Raw genomic sequence first — 16,388 nt, 5'->3', positions numbered from 1 at the left:
GCCGGGCGCACGCAGCACAGAGGCCCGGAGCCTTGGCATCGCCGTCAACGCCCGCTCCTCCAACGACGACGTGAGTGCGCCCAGGGAGGGGCGAGCGCCCCCATCTCGTGCCCCTCCCGTGCCTCCCCCGCTCCCCTCCTCGAAGGCGGGGAGGACCCCAGGCCACGGTCCAGCTGGGGCGGGGAGGTGGAGGTCCAGGGCAGCCCCCTGGGTGCGCACCGGCACAGGTGGACCCGCCGGGAGGCCACCAGGTGGCGCTCGCCCTTCTCCACGGGGCTGAACTAGCGCCGACATCGTCTCTCCAACCCCGCCTGTCCTCACCTTCCTGACCTGTCAGCACGTTTGCAATGGCAGATGTTCCTTCGCTGGGAAATTAGAGGGATAAGCCCCGCCCTCCCCCCCCCAGCTGCATTCATGACACTCGGGTTGTCAGGATGTGACTGTGAGCATGAGAGAGAAACGATTTCAGGTCCTTGAGGACGGCCTGTGACCCTCCCCAGGAGCCCTGTGTGAGGGGGAAGGCAGAGCCCTGTCCCCGAGAGCCCTGAGCCCCATCCCCACACGCGGTGGAGGGTCAGAAGCCCCAGGCAGGTTTGGCTCCGGCCCTGAGCCTCTGCCTTGCAGGAGCAGGATAGAAGCCGGGCAGCGGCCGGATTCACTGTTCGGGGAGCTGGTGGCGTCAATGACAGGCGGAAAGCTAAGTGGCCTGAGAACCCAGGTGCACCAGAGCACGGCGGCCCTGCTCCTGCACCCGAAGGACAGCTGCCGGGCCGCCGTCACGGTCAGTGCCTCCCGATGGGCCTTCGCCTTGCCGGGGCTGGGGACCCACGGGTGGCAGGGGGCTGGGGGCTGGGGGTCTGCAGACGGCAGGGGTGCTCCCTGGGGCAGCAGGTTTGGCCCCCTCCTCGGTTTCTCTGCCCCCCCCACGTGCACTCACACACACGTGCAAACACGTGGCCGTGCCGTCTGTGTCAGGACACTGTCCTGCTCACTGCTGTGTCCCCAGCGCCTGGCCTGTAGTCGGGGCTCAGGCTGTTCGTTGAACTTGCCGAGACGTGGGCTGAGCCCTACTGTGTGCCAGCCCGTGCCCCACGCCAGGCCACTAAGACGCAGCTCAGCCTTCCCGGAGCTCCCAGGGGCCAGGGAGATGGACAATAAGCGGCCAGTTTCCAAGCCCACGGGGGCTGAGTGCTGCCTTCGGTTGAGAGGGGCCTGGTGCCGCGGCCAGGGAGGTGGGTGGGCCGGCGCAGCCTCACAGGCTGCCTCACAGGAGCCCAGGAGCCCAGGAGGGCCCGCGCCCGCGCTGTGGCTGCCTCAGACCCAACCCCGGGCCGGGCCCTCCCCTGCGGTCCCCACAGCAGGCCAAGCTCGCCTTCCACCGCGGCTCAGCGCTGCTCCGATGGCGGCTGCGGCACAGCCTCTCCCGCGCGCCGGCCTGGGAGGCGAGCCTCGGCTCTGGAGCTGCCTGGTTTGTGGCCGCAGCGGGGGACGGGAGGGGAGGGGGGCCAGGAGCCGGGTTCCCCGGGGCCGGGGCTCCGGTCCGTGCTCTGTGCGGGCCCAGCCCTCTGGCCCGTCCCCTGACTCCCAGGGAGCCCCTGGAGACCCACCTGACCTTCAGGAGGTCCTTCCTCTCCCAGCCTTGGTTTTTCCACTTGTGCAACGGGCAGGTGGGCCCTTTCCCTGCCCGTGAGACCCTCCCTTGCCAGAGTCCTCTCTAGGGCCTCCCCCCAGGGTGTCTCTCTCGGGATCCCAGCCGGCCTCCTTCCAACAGGAGGTCCAGCCCAGCCCAGCCTGCCCCCCGCCTTTCCCCCCCCGCCCGCCGTGCCCTCCCTGACCCTCCCCACTCCACCCAGGCAGAGCTTCCACCCGCCGCGCCTTGCCCACATCCCCAGCCTCGGCATCCCCACAAGCCCCATCCCTTGAGGGCCAAACAAGGCCCCCTGCCCCTCGTCAGCCCCTCCTGAGGCCGGGCACCCCCCTACCCGGCTCACCACCCCCCTTAGACTGAGCCCCTCCGGGCAGGGATGGGGCTGCACCGGGCTGGCACCCAGGAGACCCCAAAACCTGGACGGTGGGTTGAAAAACTACAGCAACTTCATGGACACGCCCCAGATTCACTTGTGTTCTTGGGTGTGTTTGGGGAAAGGAGGAAATAACTCTCGGTAGAGCTGGCGGCCCCTCTCCACCCCGGAGCCCCGTCTCCCCGTCTGTGTATCTCTGAACGGGGCACCTGAGAAGGAGCTCTGGGTGGATTTGCCTTTTCACTACTCTCCGTCTTGTCCACGGACCTCCGTGGGTGCCCCCCCATCTCTCCTCTGCTGCAACCCCCTGCCTGGGGGGGAGGGGTGCACTCCTCCAGGACCAAGAGGCCTGAGGGGGAGGGTCCCCTCGGTCCAGCTGGTGGGTGGGAGTGCCCTCTCTCCTGAAACGGGGGGACCTCCCTGGTTTCACCCAGCACTTGCCCCCTGGCCACCTCCGGGCAGTGGGCAGGCAGGCCTCCCACCCATCCCTCCACCCGGCCCCAGCTCACCCTCCCTCTGGGAAGTCTGGTTTAGTAAAAGCTTAGAGCTGGGTGGGCCTGGACCCAACACGTTCCTGGAGCCGACGGGGACTGGGCAACCAACCCCCAGGGGAACCGAGACAGAAGTCTGAAGCGGAGGGAGCCCAGTCCTTGCCAGCAGGGCGGGGGGCTCTAGACCCGGGCTCACGGGAGGTGCCCCATTAACCATACCAGCGGCAACAGTTCACTGCCAGGCCGGCCACGGCAGACCAGGGGCAGGGAGACAGGGCCTGTGACCCGGTGGGCGGGCCACCCTGCCACCTGTGGAAGGTGCAGAGCTGAGAGCTGCACACGGAGAGGCTGGGAGCAGGGCAACCCATGCCCCCACGCAGACCCTGCCCCCCCGCCACACGCACTCTAACCTACCACGGCAGGCCCAGTTGGCCACCATCACCCGCTCCCTGCTCTGGGCCTCTAAGGACACCTGGCGGGGGCAGGGCAGCCACCCCACTGGACACAAGCCCCGAGGAATTACCAAGTGACCCACCCTGTCCTGCACAGGAGCAACATGGCCGGTGACCCGGCCCTGAAACAGCACCACGGCAACAGCCCCTAAGCCAGGGAGCGCAGGGACCCGGCGTGGACGCCTGGGGGCGCCCCAGCACGGCCGTCCTGCTCATGGGCCTCCCGGGGCCCCGCCTGGCCCCCCACCCCACTCTCCAAGCACACACAGCCACAGGGTCCGGTTTTATTGCCTTCGAGTGTCCAGAACATCAGACCGCCCCAGACCAAATAATTTAAGGTGCCAAGAACAGGTCAGGGTGAGGGGCTGCAGAGGAGGGGCCGGGCGCAGTGGTTAAAAAATACACCAGCCCCCAAACAAACGGGCCAAAGGGGAGAGCTGCCCGGGGGCAGGGCACTGGCAGGAGAGCCAGGGACGCGGGGTGAGGGGGCGATTAGGGGGGAATTAAGCCTCAGAGGGACGGGAGGAGCCGAGGGCGCAGACAGAGACACGCAGGGCACAGAGCGAGAGATGGAGACGCGGGGCATGTAGACAAAAGGAAGGATGGGCCGGACAGTGATGCGAGCACAACACACGGACACACTGGCACGCGCGTGTGGACAGAGACGCGGGGGGACGGCGACAGGGGACGGCAAAGGGCGCTTGGGGCGGGCGGGCCGGGCCGTTGGTGGCGGGTGTGCCGAGGCGTCTGGAGAGGAGGGAGACGGAGCCCCGCTGAGCCCGAGGCCAGGGCGCCAAGGTCCTGAGCTACATGACACAGCACTTGGTCTTGTGCGCGTGTGGGTCCTTGAACCGCAGTCTCTGCTTAGGCCGGTATTTTTCCAGGTAGGTAAGCTGTTTGCTGTTGATGGCTCCACGCCGCTTCCTGGGCAGACCGAACAGGGGTGGGGATCAGGCGGGACCCGGGCTCGGCCGCCTGCCCTGGCCCAGGGCCTCGAGGCACCAGAGCCCAGTGGGGCTGGAGCGGGTCCTCGTAGCCAGCAGAGCCCGTCCCGCCTCTAGGCCTTTGCCCGGGTGCTCCTGCTGCCAGAATCACCCTTCCCCCATCACCTGCAGTCACCGCTGCTGGCCTTGCACGCACCTGGCTATCACCTCCTCCAGGCTGGCTCCCTGACCCCCACCCCCAAGGTCCCCATGTCTCCCTGGGTGCCACCTCACCCCCAGGCCCTGGGACCCCAGAGGCCGCAGGGGTGGAGCCTGGGCATCCCGGCTGGCTGGGAGGGGGAGTAGAGGAGGAGGCGGGTAGACCTCAGGTGCCCAGGTGTGAGGGCACCTAGGGCTGCCCACCGGGCGCTTCTGGAGGTCATCTGTCCCCACCCGCCCGTGACCTCAGACGTGGCCACGGACTTGCTCTGGCCAAGGAAACGTGAGCGGGGGAGGAGCAAGCCTGTGCTTCTCTGAGTCACCGGGTTGGGCCCAGCCCCCAGTCTCGGGCCTCGGGCCTCAAGCTGGGGAACCACCACCGAGGTGGGTGCGGGAAGGGCTCTGGCGAAGGCCCGGCCCTCGCCCTGGTGCCCCTTGGATCTGCGCCAAGGCGCAGAGCTGCACACAGGCTCACGGAGAGAAACAGCGTGTGCCCGTGTGCGCGCGTGTATGAAGGAGTGCCGGGCTCCCGAGGAGGCCTGGGCTCCCACGGGTTCACGCAGTCCTGGCTGCCTGGCTGGTAAACAAGCCTCTGCCTCTGGGAAAAAGGTGGCTGTGCCCTCGAGCCGCCACTGGGGAAGCAGCACAAAAACACACCCGGGTGCAGAGCGTGTGCGAGTCTCTGTCTCTCTCTCACACACACACACACACACACACACACACACACCACGCCCGCCTGCACGCACACGGCGGCTGGGCTGGGGGCGGGCTCGGGCCCACTGCGGGCCCAGGTCCCCTGCCATCCGCCCCACTGTCCCTGCTGACACCCCAGGACCCTGCACCACCAGGGCTCTTTTCCCGGGAGCGGTGGTAGAGACAGGAGCCCCCCCACCCGAGGAGGGGGAGGGGTGAGACCCCCGTGGGGGCTGAGAAGCCGGGCAGAGGCCCCAGGGGCCAGGGCTTCGGAAGGGCAGCTCTGAAAGACCCCCATGTGTCAGTCCGTCGTCCCTGGGGTGTTAGGGAAGGTGGGCAGGTGCCACAGGAGGCTCCCTTCACAGACGGGCTGGGCTGGATGGCTTCTGGGGGTCCCTCGTCTCCCAGGTAAGGAGAATGACACCCCACGTGAGGAGTGCTGGAGGCTTAAAGAGCTGTTCGCCCCAACTCCCCGCGTGGCCTGCTCGTTACTCCACGCAGCCCAGCCCATCTCGACGGGCCCGCGCCCCGGGCTGAGGGAGCCGCGGGCCACGGAGGTGGGACCAGCCGGGCCCTCACTGCAGCCTCCCCTCACTCACAGCTCCCAGACAGGGGAGAAGGCCACACTCAGGGACCGGTCCCCAGCCAGGGCCAGGCGGCCTGAGCGGTGCGTCGGTACCACACTGGGAGGCTGCGCTGGCCTGGGGGATGCCTCGGAGGACACCCCGGGGCCAGGGGTCAGGAGTGCCCACTGGCAGGGCACTGGGCCCCTGCGGGGTGGGGAACACAGGGCAAGGGCCCCGTCCACCCGGACCCCTGGGCGCCCCCCACCGCCCTCCCCCACGGCCACTCACTGTCGGATGAACTGGATGGCGTCCTCATACTTCATTCCACTCTCGATGAGGGCCAGAGCCACGAGGACCGGAGCCCTAGAGCGGACGCAGAAGGAAACCACCCGAGCCTCCGCTCCCAACCGTCCCCTGACAGGCCGCCTACTGAACACACAGAGCAATGCCTTCCCCCGGGGGGCCTGAGGGCTGCCCAGACTCCCCCGGTGCCCTGCCCCCACTGTGGAGGGCACAGGCTCCTCCCGACCCTGCTGTGTGACCTCAGGTGAGCCAGGCAACCTCTCTGTGCCTCAGGCTCCTCGTGGGTAAATATGCTGGTGGGAGGGTTGAAGGAGGGAGAGTAAAGCGCTGGCTTCAGGTCTGGTTGTGGATAAGAGATTGACTCTCGGCCATCAACCCCACTCAGCCAGCCCCTCTGCAAACGGGGATTCCACCGCCTGGGTCCTTCAGTGAAACCCAGGCTATCTGCCGGGGGCAGGGCCTCTGTGCCTAGAGAGGGGCGGAGCTGGCAGTTCCTTCCTGCTCAAGTGCACAGCCCAACCACAGCAGGAGGGAGCGGGGTCAGACTTCGGGAAGGACTTCCCCCCCACCCCCGCCCAGGTCTGGGAACTTCCAAGGAAGGAGGTCATGTGTGATGTGGGTTCAGCACCCACGTCCGAGAGTGAGCCAGGCCACAGGGTCCCCAAGTTCAAGCCAGCTGCCCCGCCCCGCCAGCTCACCGTCCCAGGCCGGCCACGCAGTGCACGGCCACGCAGCTGCCGGGGTCGTCGCAGAACTTGGTCTTCAGCAGGCTGAGCCAGTCCTCCACCACTCTGCCGGGCGGAGGCGCCCCGTCGTCAAACGGCCAGTCCTGCAGAAGGAAGCAGCCCGTGAGGGCCCTCCACGCCGGAAGGCGGGGTGAGGGGCACAGGCTGGCCCGCCCACGGGCTCTCTGGGAAGCACAGAGGGTGTCGGGAGCCCACGAGGGTGAGGGTCAGGGCACAGGGCCGGGGAGCTCCCCGCTGCAGGGCTCCTCCTCATCCTCTCCGCTCCCTCAGCTGTCCTCTCCTCCAGGAAGCCTCCCCGGAACACCCTGCTCTTCTCTTTGAGGAGCCCCGGAAGCCCTCGTCCCCTCCCCATCAGCCCACACTGCGATTCAGGGGTCAAAGCCTGACCCTCACCCAGCCTGAGAGGTTCTGGGTCAGGAGGTCCACGGGGTCTGGCCCACAAACGTGGTGACATGTGCCTGTCTGCGTCCCCAGCCCCCCGGCACAGCTGCACAGAGCAGGCCGGGCCCAGCGAGGATGGAGACGCTTAAGTCCCAGTGGAGCAGAGTTAGTGCCGTTGAGTGCATCCGCGTGCGCCCACCAAGGCGGGGCCCCCGGGTCATCTAATCCTGCTGCCGGACTCCGGACTCAGCAACCCCCGCAGGAAACCGGTCTGCCTGGCTGCTGTAAGTCTAACCCAAATCCTTCCTGCTGCAGTGGGAGGGCTGGGAAAGGCTGCGGACTCCCTGTGCTACGGGCCGCTTTACAGCATCCACCTGGTGCCTTTCAAGCACCCACGCTCTCCAGGTGAGGAAGCCGGGGTCACTCAGCGGGGCAGGCGCAGAGGCAGGACTCGGGCAGGCCCGTCTGACCCCGAGGCTCCGACCCTTCCACCACCTCACCACGGCCGCCCGCCTCGGCGTCCTCCCCAGAGGGCCGGCCCCGGGGCTCTGGTCGAGGCGCAGGGAAACCCGTGGCCCATCCCACAGGGCCTGCCGCCTAGACGCCGGCCCCCAGCACCGGGGACCAAGGAAACAGCCCCCAGGGTCCCTCCCCACGGCCTCGGCAGAGCCTCCCCAGGGCCCCGCCAGGCGCCCCCAGCCCACCGTCCCGGAGGCACACCCGCTGCCAGGCGACAGGGCCCCGAACGCCAGGCGGGGAGACAGAGATGCACCCCCGAGGCAGCCCAGCCCCTTAGAGATGAGGCCTGGGCACGAAGCCAGCGAGGGGGGCGCGGCAGGGGGCACGCATTGAGGCCACGCGTGCCTGCTTCCCGGTGAGGGACCCCAGCCCCCTCCAGCCCCACCCCGCGCGCCAGCGCGCAACCCTCACCACGACGGTGATGCCGTCCTTCTCCAGCGGGGCCTTGTCGTAGGTCACTTCGCACACACGCACCACGGTGGTGGCCCCGTACTTCTTCAGGTCCTGGCAGGGGGAGGAAGGCAGGGCTGAGCCGGGACTGTGGAGCTCAGGGCTGGGGACCCCCTGGCCAGGCCAGGCCCCCCTTGACCGGACAGAAAGGCTGACGCCCAGCGTGAATCAGCAGCGGCTCACTGACTTGCAGGCTCAGTGACTTGCCGAGGGTGGGACAGTCTTTCCTGATGCTCCTGGGGCAACTGTCCCTGGGCCCACCCAGCAGCAGGGAGGGTGTCCCCACCGACCCTCCTTGCCATCATGGCCACTCAGCCGGGAGCCAGCTTCCTAGCACCACCGCCCTCTGCTCGGGTGCTCAGGACCCCAGATCACATCGGCAATTTCCGGGCAAAGATCCTGGGTCCCCAGGCAGGGATAGGACACCGCCAGCCCGCACATGAGCCCCTGCATGGTCCCTCTCTGGGCAGCCCTCCCAGCCAGGGTTGCAGGGACAAGTCCAGTCAAGGGGCATAGCCAGATCCCAGACGGGCTTTCAGAGTCTCGGCGGGACAGGCCTCGGGGCGGGGAAGGCAGGCACCTGCCCAGATGGCACCCAGGAGGGAGCCAGGCCCCGCACACCAGCGGGGAAGCCCCGGGCTGCCAGGGAGAAGGTCAAGGCAGTTGACAGCCAGGCGCAGGGATATTTATACGCGGGGGTGGAGGGTTCCACTCCGTGGGGTCCACACGCGGGGGCTGCACCCACCCCGACCTGCTCCCAGCAGCTATTTTAGGAGCAGCGAGGAATCAGCTGCTGGACGTTGCTCATCATGCGACAGGGACGCCGGCCACGGTGAGGACAGCACAGAGCTATTCGGAGAATGCAGGGAGCGGGGGGCGGTGGTGCGGGGCTCTGAGGCCAAAGGGGCTCCTCGGATCCCTCTGTGCCTGCAGCCGAGGGTGCTTCTACCCAGCTCAGGGGCCCTGGCCCTCGTCACAGACTGGGCGCTGCCCCCGCTCACACTCTAAGCCCTGACCCTGGTCACACACTGAGCCCTGCCCCTAGGGACAGACTGCACCCTGACCCTGCTCCCACACCGAGCCCTGACCCTCGTCACACACTGAGTGCGGATCCTGGTCACACACTCAGCCCTGAGCCCCATCACAGGCTATACGGGGGGACAGCCCTCCCCTACATGGTCCCAGCTCAGTGTCCAGGGCCCAGGTCCCCCCGCGGCGGGGTGCCAACCGCCTCTCTCTACGGAGTTGCCGAAGTCCTCTCGTGCCCAGGCCCCTGTTCAACCACGACCAGCGCTCAAGGGAGCTTATCTCATGTTGCGGAGGGAAAGGCTGGAGGTCAGAGGCCACAAATGGCCCCGCACACAGCCACAGGCTCTGCAAACGGCAAGGAGCACCACAGAGGCCCGTCTCCCGCAGGGGCCGGGTGGAGAACTGCAGGCTCTGCAGACACATCTGGCCCCGGGAGCGGTGCACACCCCAGATGCTGGCTCTCAGGGTACAGCGGTCACTCTCTCCAGTGGCCGCCTCGGACTTCCGCCCAGCCCCTCCTCGCGCAGCTATCTGCAGCCTGAATCCCCCGGCCGGCCTGTGCTAACCCAAGGATTCCCCCACCGCCGGTGGGCTTCCTGCGGCCTGGGCTGGCCACGCAGCTGGCCTTCGTGCCCCCGCCCCCTGCGACCGCCTGGGTCCAGGCTGTTTAAGTAGCCAGTCCTCAACTGGGGGAACCCTCCCTCCTCCTTCGCTCGGCCTCTGCACAGAGGCCAAACGGCCGGCAAAGGGCTCGGGACTGCGCCGGCCGCAGGTGACGTCCTGAGGAGGTGAGGCCCGTTTCTCCTCCTACCTCTGGACCTGCCTCTGTTCGTGCGGCGCGGACCCCTGCTGCCCACGCCGCAGGCCCCAGCGGGCCCAGCGGATCCCCCCGCAGTCCTCACACCAGCTCTGCAGGAAGGACGCCCTCGGGTGCCCCCCGGGGACCGTGTAACCGGGCTGGCAGCTCCGCTCCAAAGCGCAGTCCCTGGGCTGACAGCCTTGCGTCTCCCTCTGCGGCCCTCAGGAGGCCCCCGGCCGCGCGGCCGCGCAAGCTACATGAGTACTCACCGCGATGAAGCTGCTGAGGGTGGCGTTGGTGGGGTTGTGCGTGATAAGGAAGCGCATGTTCTTGTAGCTGACCTCCACGGGGGCCGGCCGGTTCATCCGCGCCATGGCTGCACCCCGAGGGCGGGGCGGCGCCCGGGAAGGGGCTGCAGACGGGGCCGGGGACGCGGGTGGGAGGAGGGCCCAGCACCCCCAGAACCCAAGGAGAATGAGATCCCTGTGCTTGTACGAGAGAGAGGAAATGCTTCTTTAAAAACCTGCCCCCCACACCACGCACAAATATTGTGCAAATACTTGGGAGGGGGGAGGATGCTGCCCGGATTAACGGGTGGATAATTAAAAAAGAAAACCCAACTCTTTAAAAAACGAAAGGAACGAAGGAGCCCCCCAGAAGTAAAATGGACCAGTCCAAGCTCCTGCCTCTCGGAGCTGGATAATTACAAGGGGGCAAAAGCAAAAATAACGACAACCAAAAACAGTCAGCAAAGAAAACTTTAAAAAGCCCAAAGTGGGTCCGGCCGCTGCGGCCGTGGCCAGCGCTGTCCTGTCGCTGGGGACGCCCCGTCTGCATCCGTGGACAGGTCGACGGCCGCCTTCACTCAAAGGCCCCGAACCCCCAAGGACCAAAGGAAGAATGAACTCGAACTGAACCAACAGGGCGGCCTTGGGGTGGGTGCAGGCGGCTGTGACACGGGGCCTCCGTCACGTTACCCCATCGGGGTACGGCAAGTCCTGGAAGGGGGCAGGGGGCTCAGGCGGCAGAGCCGGCCCCGGGCCGGGCGGCAGGGGCCATGGGCGGGCGAGGGCAATGGTGAGGGCCGGAGGCGCGGGGTCTCAGCAGCAGGCGCGGCGGCGATGCTGGCCGCAGCAGCACTCAGAGAGGCCCTCTGAGGCCCTCTCCATAAATCCCGGGCTGGTCAGCGGCAGGCAGCGTCTGGGGATGAGGGGAGAAAAAGAAGTGAAAAGGAAAGGGCTCCCCGGGCGCCCCACCTCCCGGGACGGGTCCCGGCCGGTGCTTCTCCCGGGCCCTGCTGCAAGGCCGCGCTGAGCGAGCCACCCTCCCTGGGCCTTGCTTTCCCCATCTGGGAGCCCGAGGAAGGACGGCTCCTGCCAGGGCTGACCCAGGGCCCCCGAGGTGACAGGACAGCCGCCAGGACAGGGCAGCGAGGGACGGAGGGAGGGACACACCCCTCCCCCGGGAGCGTGCTGAACCCCGACACGTGGATTTCAGGGCAGTCTGCGGTAGCAGAGGCCCAGCCCCCATCCCCTGAGCCCGGGCACCCCAGGGCGCCCACCCCCGCCCCGGGACAGTCACCCCCTCCTCTGCCGGCCTCTGTGGCACTTCCAAGCCCGCACTGCTCTGGGCCAGCCAGTCCTCCGGGAAAGGGGCTCTGGCGCGGGGGCCAAGGCGCCCGAGCACGCTGGGGTGAGGGTGTGGCAGCCGCACGCACAGCCACGCACCACCTTACGCATCTCTCGAGGGCTCCCCAGGGAAAACCTCCGGCTCTGGTCAGCCTCTGCCCTGGGCCACCATCCACCACTCGCCCACAGGGCTGGCCACGCACCAGAGGTAAACAAGTGGCTCTGCCCTCCAGTAGCTCGGAGAAGCGGGGACAGACCGCAGGGGCCAAAGGGCCAGGGCCGGCCACCAGGTGCTTGCCAAGATGCTAACAGTGCAGGTGGCCAGGAGTGGGGTCCCGCTGTGACAGGGCCTCAAGGAGGGACGCTGCTGGGCCACAGAGATAGCCATCAAGCACCTCATGCCTATCTCTCACTCTCTGGGTCCCAAAGGGCCAGGGCCAGGGGCCCCAGCAGGAGCACCCAGCCAGCCTCACTCCCAACCCCGCACAGATGGGCTGGGAGGCCTTGGGCGCGTCACCGGCCTCAGTTTCCCCATCTGTACAGTGAGGGGCCAGACGAGACGCTGCCAAGGTCCCTCCAGCAGAACCCAGTGGTCAGCAGACCCCCCTGGCCACGGGGCCTGGCCCAATCCCACCTGCTCACCCGGCAGGTCCTCCATCCCCCGCGGCAGCCAACTCTTAACCTCTGCCCCGCCCAGCACCCCCTTCCCCAGCTGCCCACCAGGCCGGCTGGGCCCCTGGAGCCTCAACCTGGGTGCAGACAGGGCCCGCAGCTGGGCCCCGGACGCGGTGGAGGGCCTCCAGCGCTGCTCCCAGGCTCACACTCTGCTCCGCGCCTTGGCTAGGAGGGTTACGCGGGCGTCCCCGGGGAGGGGGCAAAAGACAGGGAGAAGGGATCCCGCACCACCCCAGAGCGAGCTTCGGCTCCCAGTGCAGCCGCAGGCGCCCTGAGCAGCACACAAACACCTGCCCCTCCTGGGGCTGCGGGCTGGTCCTGTGTGCGTGTGTGTTTACCAGAAAGAAAGGAGGGCAAAGGCCCAAGGAAGCCACAGGACTACAGGCCTCTCCAAGGGCCTGACCCACCACCTCACCGCCCACAGCTGCCGGGCACCTGGGGAGACGCCGGGGGCAAGGGCACGTGGCCTGGCTCTTCTGCCAGTGTCCCTGGAAGGCCCTCAGAGCTGAGGGCCCAGAGCCACCCCACACTGATGCCCACGTGAGCCTCAAGGGTCACCTGTTGGCAGGGGTCAGGGGTCAGACTGGCTGGGGTCAGGGGGCCCAGCCCTAGCTAGAATGGGGTCAGGGTCTGGGCTGAGGTTGGACCAAGATCACTGCCCAGGCCGGGTGGGAGTCTAGCCACACACCCCAGCTGTCTCCTCGATGTCTAGGGCCCACACCCCCAGGTGAGAGCAAAGCACTGAAAGCCCCCTTTCCTGCCCCAGGCAGCCAGGCCTGTGGCCCAACCAGGCCTGTGGCCTCCCCCCAGGGGGGAGCCCTCCCTCCTAACCACACCCCCTCGGTGAGGTCACTGAGCAGGCCCCCAGGCAGGGCTGACCCAAGCCCACCAGCCACTGCTCCTGGCCGCCACCCCCCACGATGCGGGAGCCCTTCTGGGAGCCCAAGGCCCCTCCCTCTGGCCTTCCTACCACGGGCCCCACGTCACTGCTGGGCTGGGACCCCAGCGGCCTCCCCCTGGGCGGGCTCTGAGCCCTCTGCTATGTCCAGAACAGTCCTCCTTTCCAGACCGGTTAGGAGAGGCCCCATCCTGGCCCCTGTTTGCAGATGAATAAACCAGCCAGGGAGAGCTGGAGGGCCTTCTCTGGGCCCTGACCAAGCCAGGCCCGGGAAGTGCTCCCGCGGGCGTTCTCAATCTCAAATCCAGGAGACTCATTCCCGGTGGCACAGCTGGTTGAGAAGCTGGAGTTTGCAGAGGGCTTCGGAGAGCGCCAGCCTCTCCGCACCCGGGACCCTGTATGATATGGGGGGAGGCTGGAGGACCACGGTTCAGTGGGGTCCCAGGAGAGCTAAGGAGGGGGGGGGGACATGGGAGCACCGTGGGCGGGTCTGAGACCAGTGGGCTCCGGTGGCGCCGTGGGCGCGGGCATCCTGTCCCGCGGTGCTCGAGCAGCAGGGCGCGGGGGAGGGTGGGGGACGGGCGTGGGCGACTGGTTCCGAGGGATGCGGCCCCCTCCCCGGGGCGGGGCTGGGGTCCTCCCGGCACGCCCCCCGCCCTCCGCGCGCCCCGGCTCACCGGCGCGCAGGCGTCCCCCCTCCACCGCCTCCATTCGCGCGGGGCCGGGCAGGGCCGGGACGCGGCGGCCGAGACCCAGTGCGCGGGGCGCGCCGGCCTCCCCACGGATGCTCCGCGGCCAGGCCGCCGGGGGGCTATTTATAGCGCCCGGGCATCACGTGGGCGGCGTGGCCGGTGACCGGCGAGCGACCCGGCTTGTAGTGGCTCCCACACCTGCCGCCTAAATATAACCACGACCCGGCCCGCGCGCCGGAGCAAACAAAGGGGCGGCGGAGGGCCGAGCCGGGAGAGGAAACGCCGCGGAGGAAGGGGAAACGCAAGGGCGGGGGCGCTGTTCGCGCACCCCGCCCTCCTCCCGCCGTGCTCCGGCGCCCTCCTGAACCCTCTGGGGCGCCCCATGGCCTGCCTTCTCCAAGGAAGGATTCACTCTGAGGAGAGGGGGCGGCGCCAGGTCGTGAGGAGCTCAGCGTGGAGCCAGGCTCCCGGCGGGGAACGCAGCGCAAGCCAAGGCCCAGAGGGCGGGCTCCCTACGTTGCAAGTGGGAAGGAGGGCGCCTGTGGCCCAGGTGGGTCCCCGAGGGTGACACCCACAGGATGGTGGCCGACCGCCCTGGAGCCCTCCTGCTCAGAGCCCTGCCCGGCTCTCCAGCCTCAAACCCGGGGACCCCTCCACTGTGCGCCCCCTTCGTGGCCCAGGCAGCTCCAGCCAGACGCTGCTGTCCCTCACTGAATCCTCACCACACCCCTGGGCGGGTGCTGTCAGCCCGCCCCGCCCCCCCTCCACCCCGTGTATGCAGGTGAGGAAACCGAAGCACCGGACGCACACGGAGCGGGTCTCCACATCCCGCTCATCCTCCAATGCTCAGTGCGGACACCCCCTCCCCACAAGGCCTTCTGTGATGGGAAGCCCTCCCTGGGTCCGGGCCTGCCCCCACCAGCAGGGTCCTGGCTTCACCTCCTGCAAGCACCATGTCAGGAACACGAGTGCTCCCCGGCCTGTGGGCCCTGAGAGTGCAGCCTGGCGCCGCAGTCAACCCTGTACCTGCCCCGGCCCACACGGAGGCCCTCAGAAGGGGGTGGAGCAGGGTGGGGAGAGCCCCCAGCACACGGGGTCCCCAGAGGCCTTGCCTCGCTGGGAACCCGGCCCTGAGCCCAGCTCCCAGACAGCCAGCCTGGCCCCTGCAATCATCGGTCAGCACCGCAGGGGCGGGATGGGAGGAACTGGCCAGGGGCCCAGCCCAGAGCACGGCCCCCTCCCAGGCTCTCCCCACACACATACTCAGAGAGTGTCAGCCAGGCCGGGACCCACACTCTTCCCGGCCTCAGCCGGGCAAGTAGGCAGAGGAGGTGCAGATAGGACAGCTGTGCACAGGGCAGGAAGGCCCGCCGGAGCCCCCTCCGGAGCCCCCTCCGGAGCCCACCAAGGTGGGCTCGGGCCAGGACTCCCAGTCCAGTGCTGTCGGGTCCCCGCTTCCAGCAGCCTCTTCCCAAAGGCCAGCTCTGGGCGCTCAGGGCCCCACCACTCCCCCACCCTGACCACTTTCTGAGAGTCTGTGCCCTCAGACCATGCCAGACGCCGCGTCCCATGAACGAGACACGTCGGCCACACTGTATTAATAAAACAGCAGCTCAGAGGGGTCGAGGGACTTGCCCAAGGAAACAGAAGCACCAAAGTTGGGCTGAGTTTCACTGGGCCCCAGAGACCCTGCTCATCCTGACCCTGGCCCTCGGGGAGAGAAGAGCCCTGGGCAAGCTGCTTCTACCACCCCACACTGCATCCTCATCCGTACAGGGTGAAAGGCCCCATCAAGCTCCGTGACGCTGCACCCAGGACCCAGAGCCCACCATGCTTCTGAGGCTGCAAACCTGGGCCCCGGCACCCCTGTCCACCCTCGCCTGGGGCGCCCGCTCTGGCCAGGCCTGGGGGGCGCCTGCTGCAGCTGGCACAGTCCCAAGCCCTTCAGAGAAGTCTATTTTTATCAAGGCAGGAGCCGTTCCTGGAACCCTCCCAGACGAGCCCAAGTCCACACGCTGCTCGGGGGCCGGGAGGGGAGACCCCACAGGCCAAGTCCACGCTGATCCCCCAGGAAACCTTCCCAGAACCCTCCTGCCTCTGGACCCGTGGCACGGAGGGTCCAGTCCCCATCGCTGACCAAGCTCCACCGCCTCCCCTCCCACCCACCCCCTCCCCTGCAGCCACATGCCTTTCGGAGTAGAGTCCTCCTGGCCCCAGGGTAGGTGTGTCCTGAAGGAGGGGCTCAGAGGCTGTCGACTCCACCCACCTCCAGCACAGGGCCTGGCACCAGGAGGGCTCCCCACTTGTTGTGGAAGGAACAAGTGACCCAACGTTCTGGGCAGAGGTCCAGATCCGGGAACCATCCAGAACCAATCACAGGATCCCGGCCCCCGAAGTGCAGAGGGAACTCAAAGGTCACTACGCCATCTGGTCGCCAGCCTGCACACCTCCGGTGACAGGGGGCTCACTGCTCCTGGGCAGCACCTTCCACCCTCGGGCAGCTCCCCAAGTGATGAATCCCTCCCTCTAGGGCCTCCTCAGTGCCCCCTGCTGGGACGGGGACCAGCGGCAGGAAAGTTCGGGGGCAGAATAAGCCAGCAGAGCAGGCGCCGTAAGGGGCAGAACTGGAGGACCAGGTGGTCAGGGAAGGCTTCCTGGAGGAGCTGGCCGGCGAGGGGAACAGGCATGCTCCTCGTGTCTGGAACGTCATCATCAGGGCCTGACCAGCTGCCCTGACTCCCTGTGTAGCCCGGGGCCAACGCTTGCTCTCTCTGGGGCTTGAGGCCTGCTGTATAAACGGTGACGCTGCCAGGAAGGGAAGGCACCTTCCGATGGGGCCCGCTCCAGGCCGGTCACGGCGCGCCCAGGCTGTGACCTGGAAGCAGAGCTGTTGGAAGCAGGCT

The 16,388-nt window shown here is 68.0% G+C and overlaps 2 protein-coding genes across 13 annotated transcripts in view; one reads left to right on the top strand and one right to left on the bottom strand.

The window, feature by feature from the left end:
* LOC131743813 (maestro heat-like repeat family member 5) overlaps positions 1 to 3,116 on the top strand; it is a 46,992-nt gene extending 43,876 nt beyond the window's left edge. The window contains 7 exon segments of the mRNA XM_067017322.1: positions 3 to 70; positions 625 to 651; positions 653 to 781; positions 1,359 to 1,468; positions 1,589 to 1,667; positions 2,004 to 2,071; positions 3,062 to 3,116. Of these exon segments, the coding sequence (XP_066873423.1) occupies positions 3 to 70; positions 625 to 651; positions 653 to 781; positions 1,359 to 1,468; positions 1,589 to 1,667; positions 2,004 to 2,071; positions 3,062 to 3,116 (536 nt within the window).
* A 118-nt stretch (positions 3,117 to 3,234) lies between these two features.
* Positions 3,235 to 16,388, bottom strand: part of PTP4A3 (protein tyrosine phosphatase 4A3) — a 35,607-nt gene continuing 22,453 nt past the window's right edge. For 4 of the 12 annotated variants that reach the window (XM_067017588.1, XM_067017592.1, XM_067017593.1 and 1 more), the window contains 5 exons: positions 9,862 to 10,792; positions 7,726 to 7,818; positions 6,367 to 6,497; positions 5,654 to 5,728; positions 3,235 to 3,888 (listed from right to left, as the gene is read on the bottom strand). In XM_067017588.1, the coding sequence (XP_066873689.1) occupies positions 3,771 to 3,888; positions 5,654 to 5,728; positions 6,367 to 6,497; positions 7,726 to 7,818; positions 9,862 to 9,966 (522 nt within the window). In that variant the 5' untranslated portion in view covers positions 9,967 to 10,792 and the 3' untranslated portion in view covers positions 3,235 to 3,770. Of the gene's footprint in view, positions 3,889 to 5,653; positions 5,729 to 6,366; positions 6,498 to 7,725; positions 7,819 to 9,861; positions 10,793 to 11,319; positions 11,385 to 11,940; positions 12,304 to 13,470; positions 13,731 to 16,388 lie in introns of those variants that run through there. The other 8 variants (XM_067017597.1, XM_067017598.1, XM_059042707.2 and 5 more) reach the window with 7 other exon arrangements.

The sequence above is a fragment of the Kogia breviceps genome, chromosome 17 (assembly GCF_026419965.1).
Source record: "Kogia breviceps isolate mKogBre1 chromosome 17, mKogBre1 haplotype 1, whole genome shotgun sequence".
NCBI lineage: Eukaryota > Metazoa > Chordata > Mammalia > Artiodactyla > Physeteridae > Kogia > Kogia breviceps.
The sequence above is the reverse complement of the archived record's forward strand: the minus strand, read 5'-3'. Positions and strand labels throughout refer to the sequence as shown.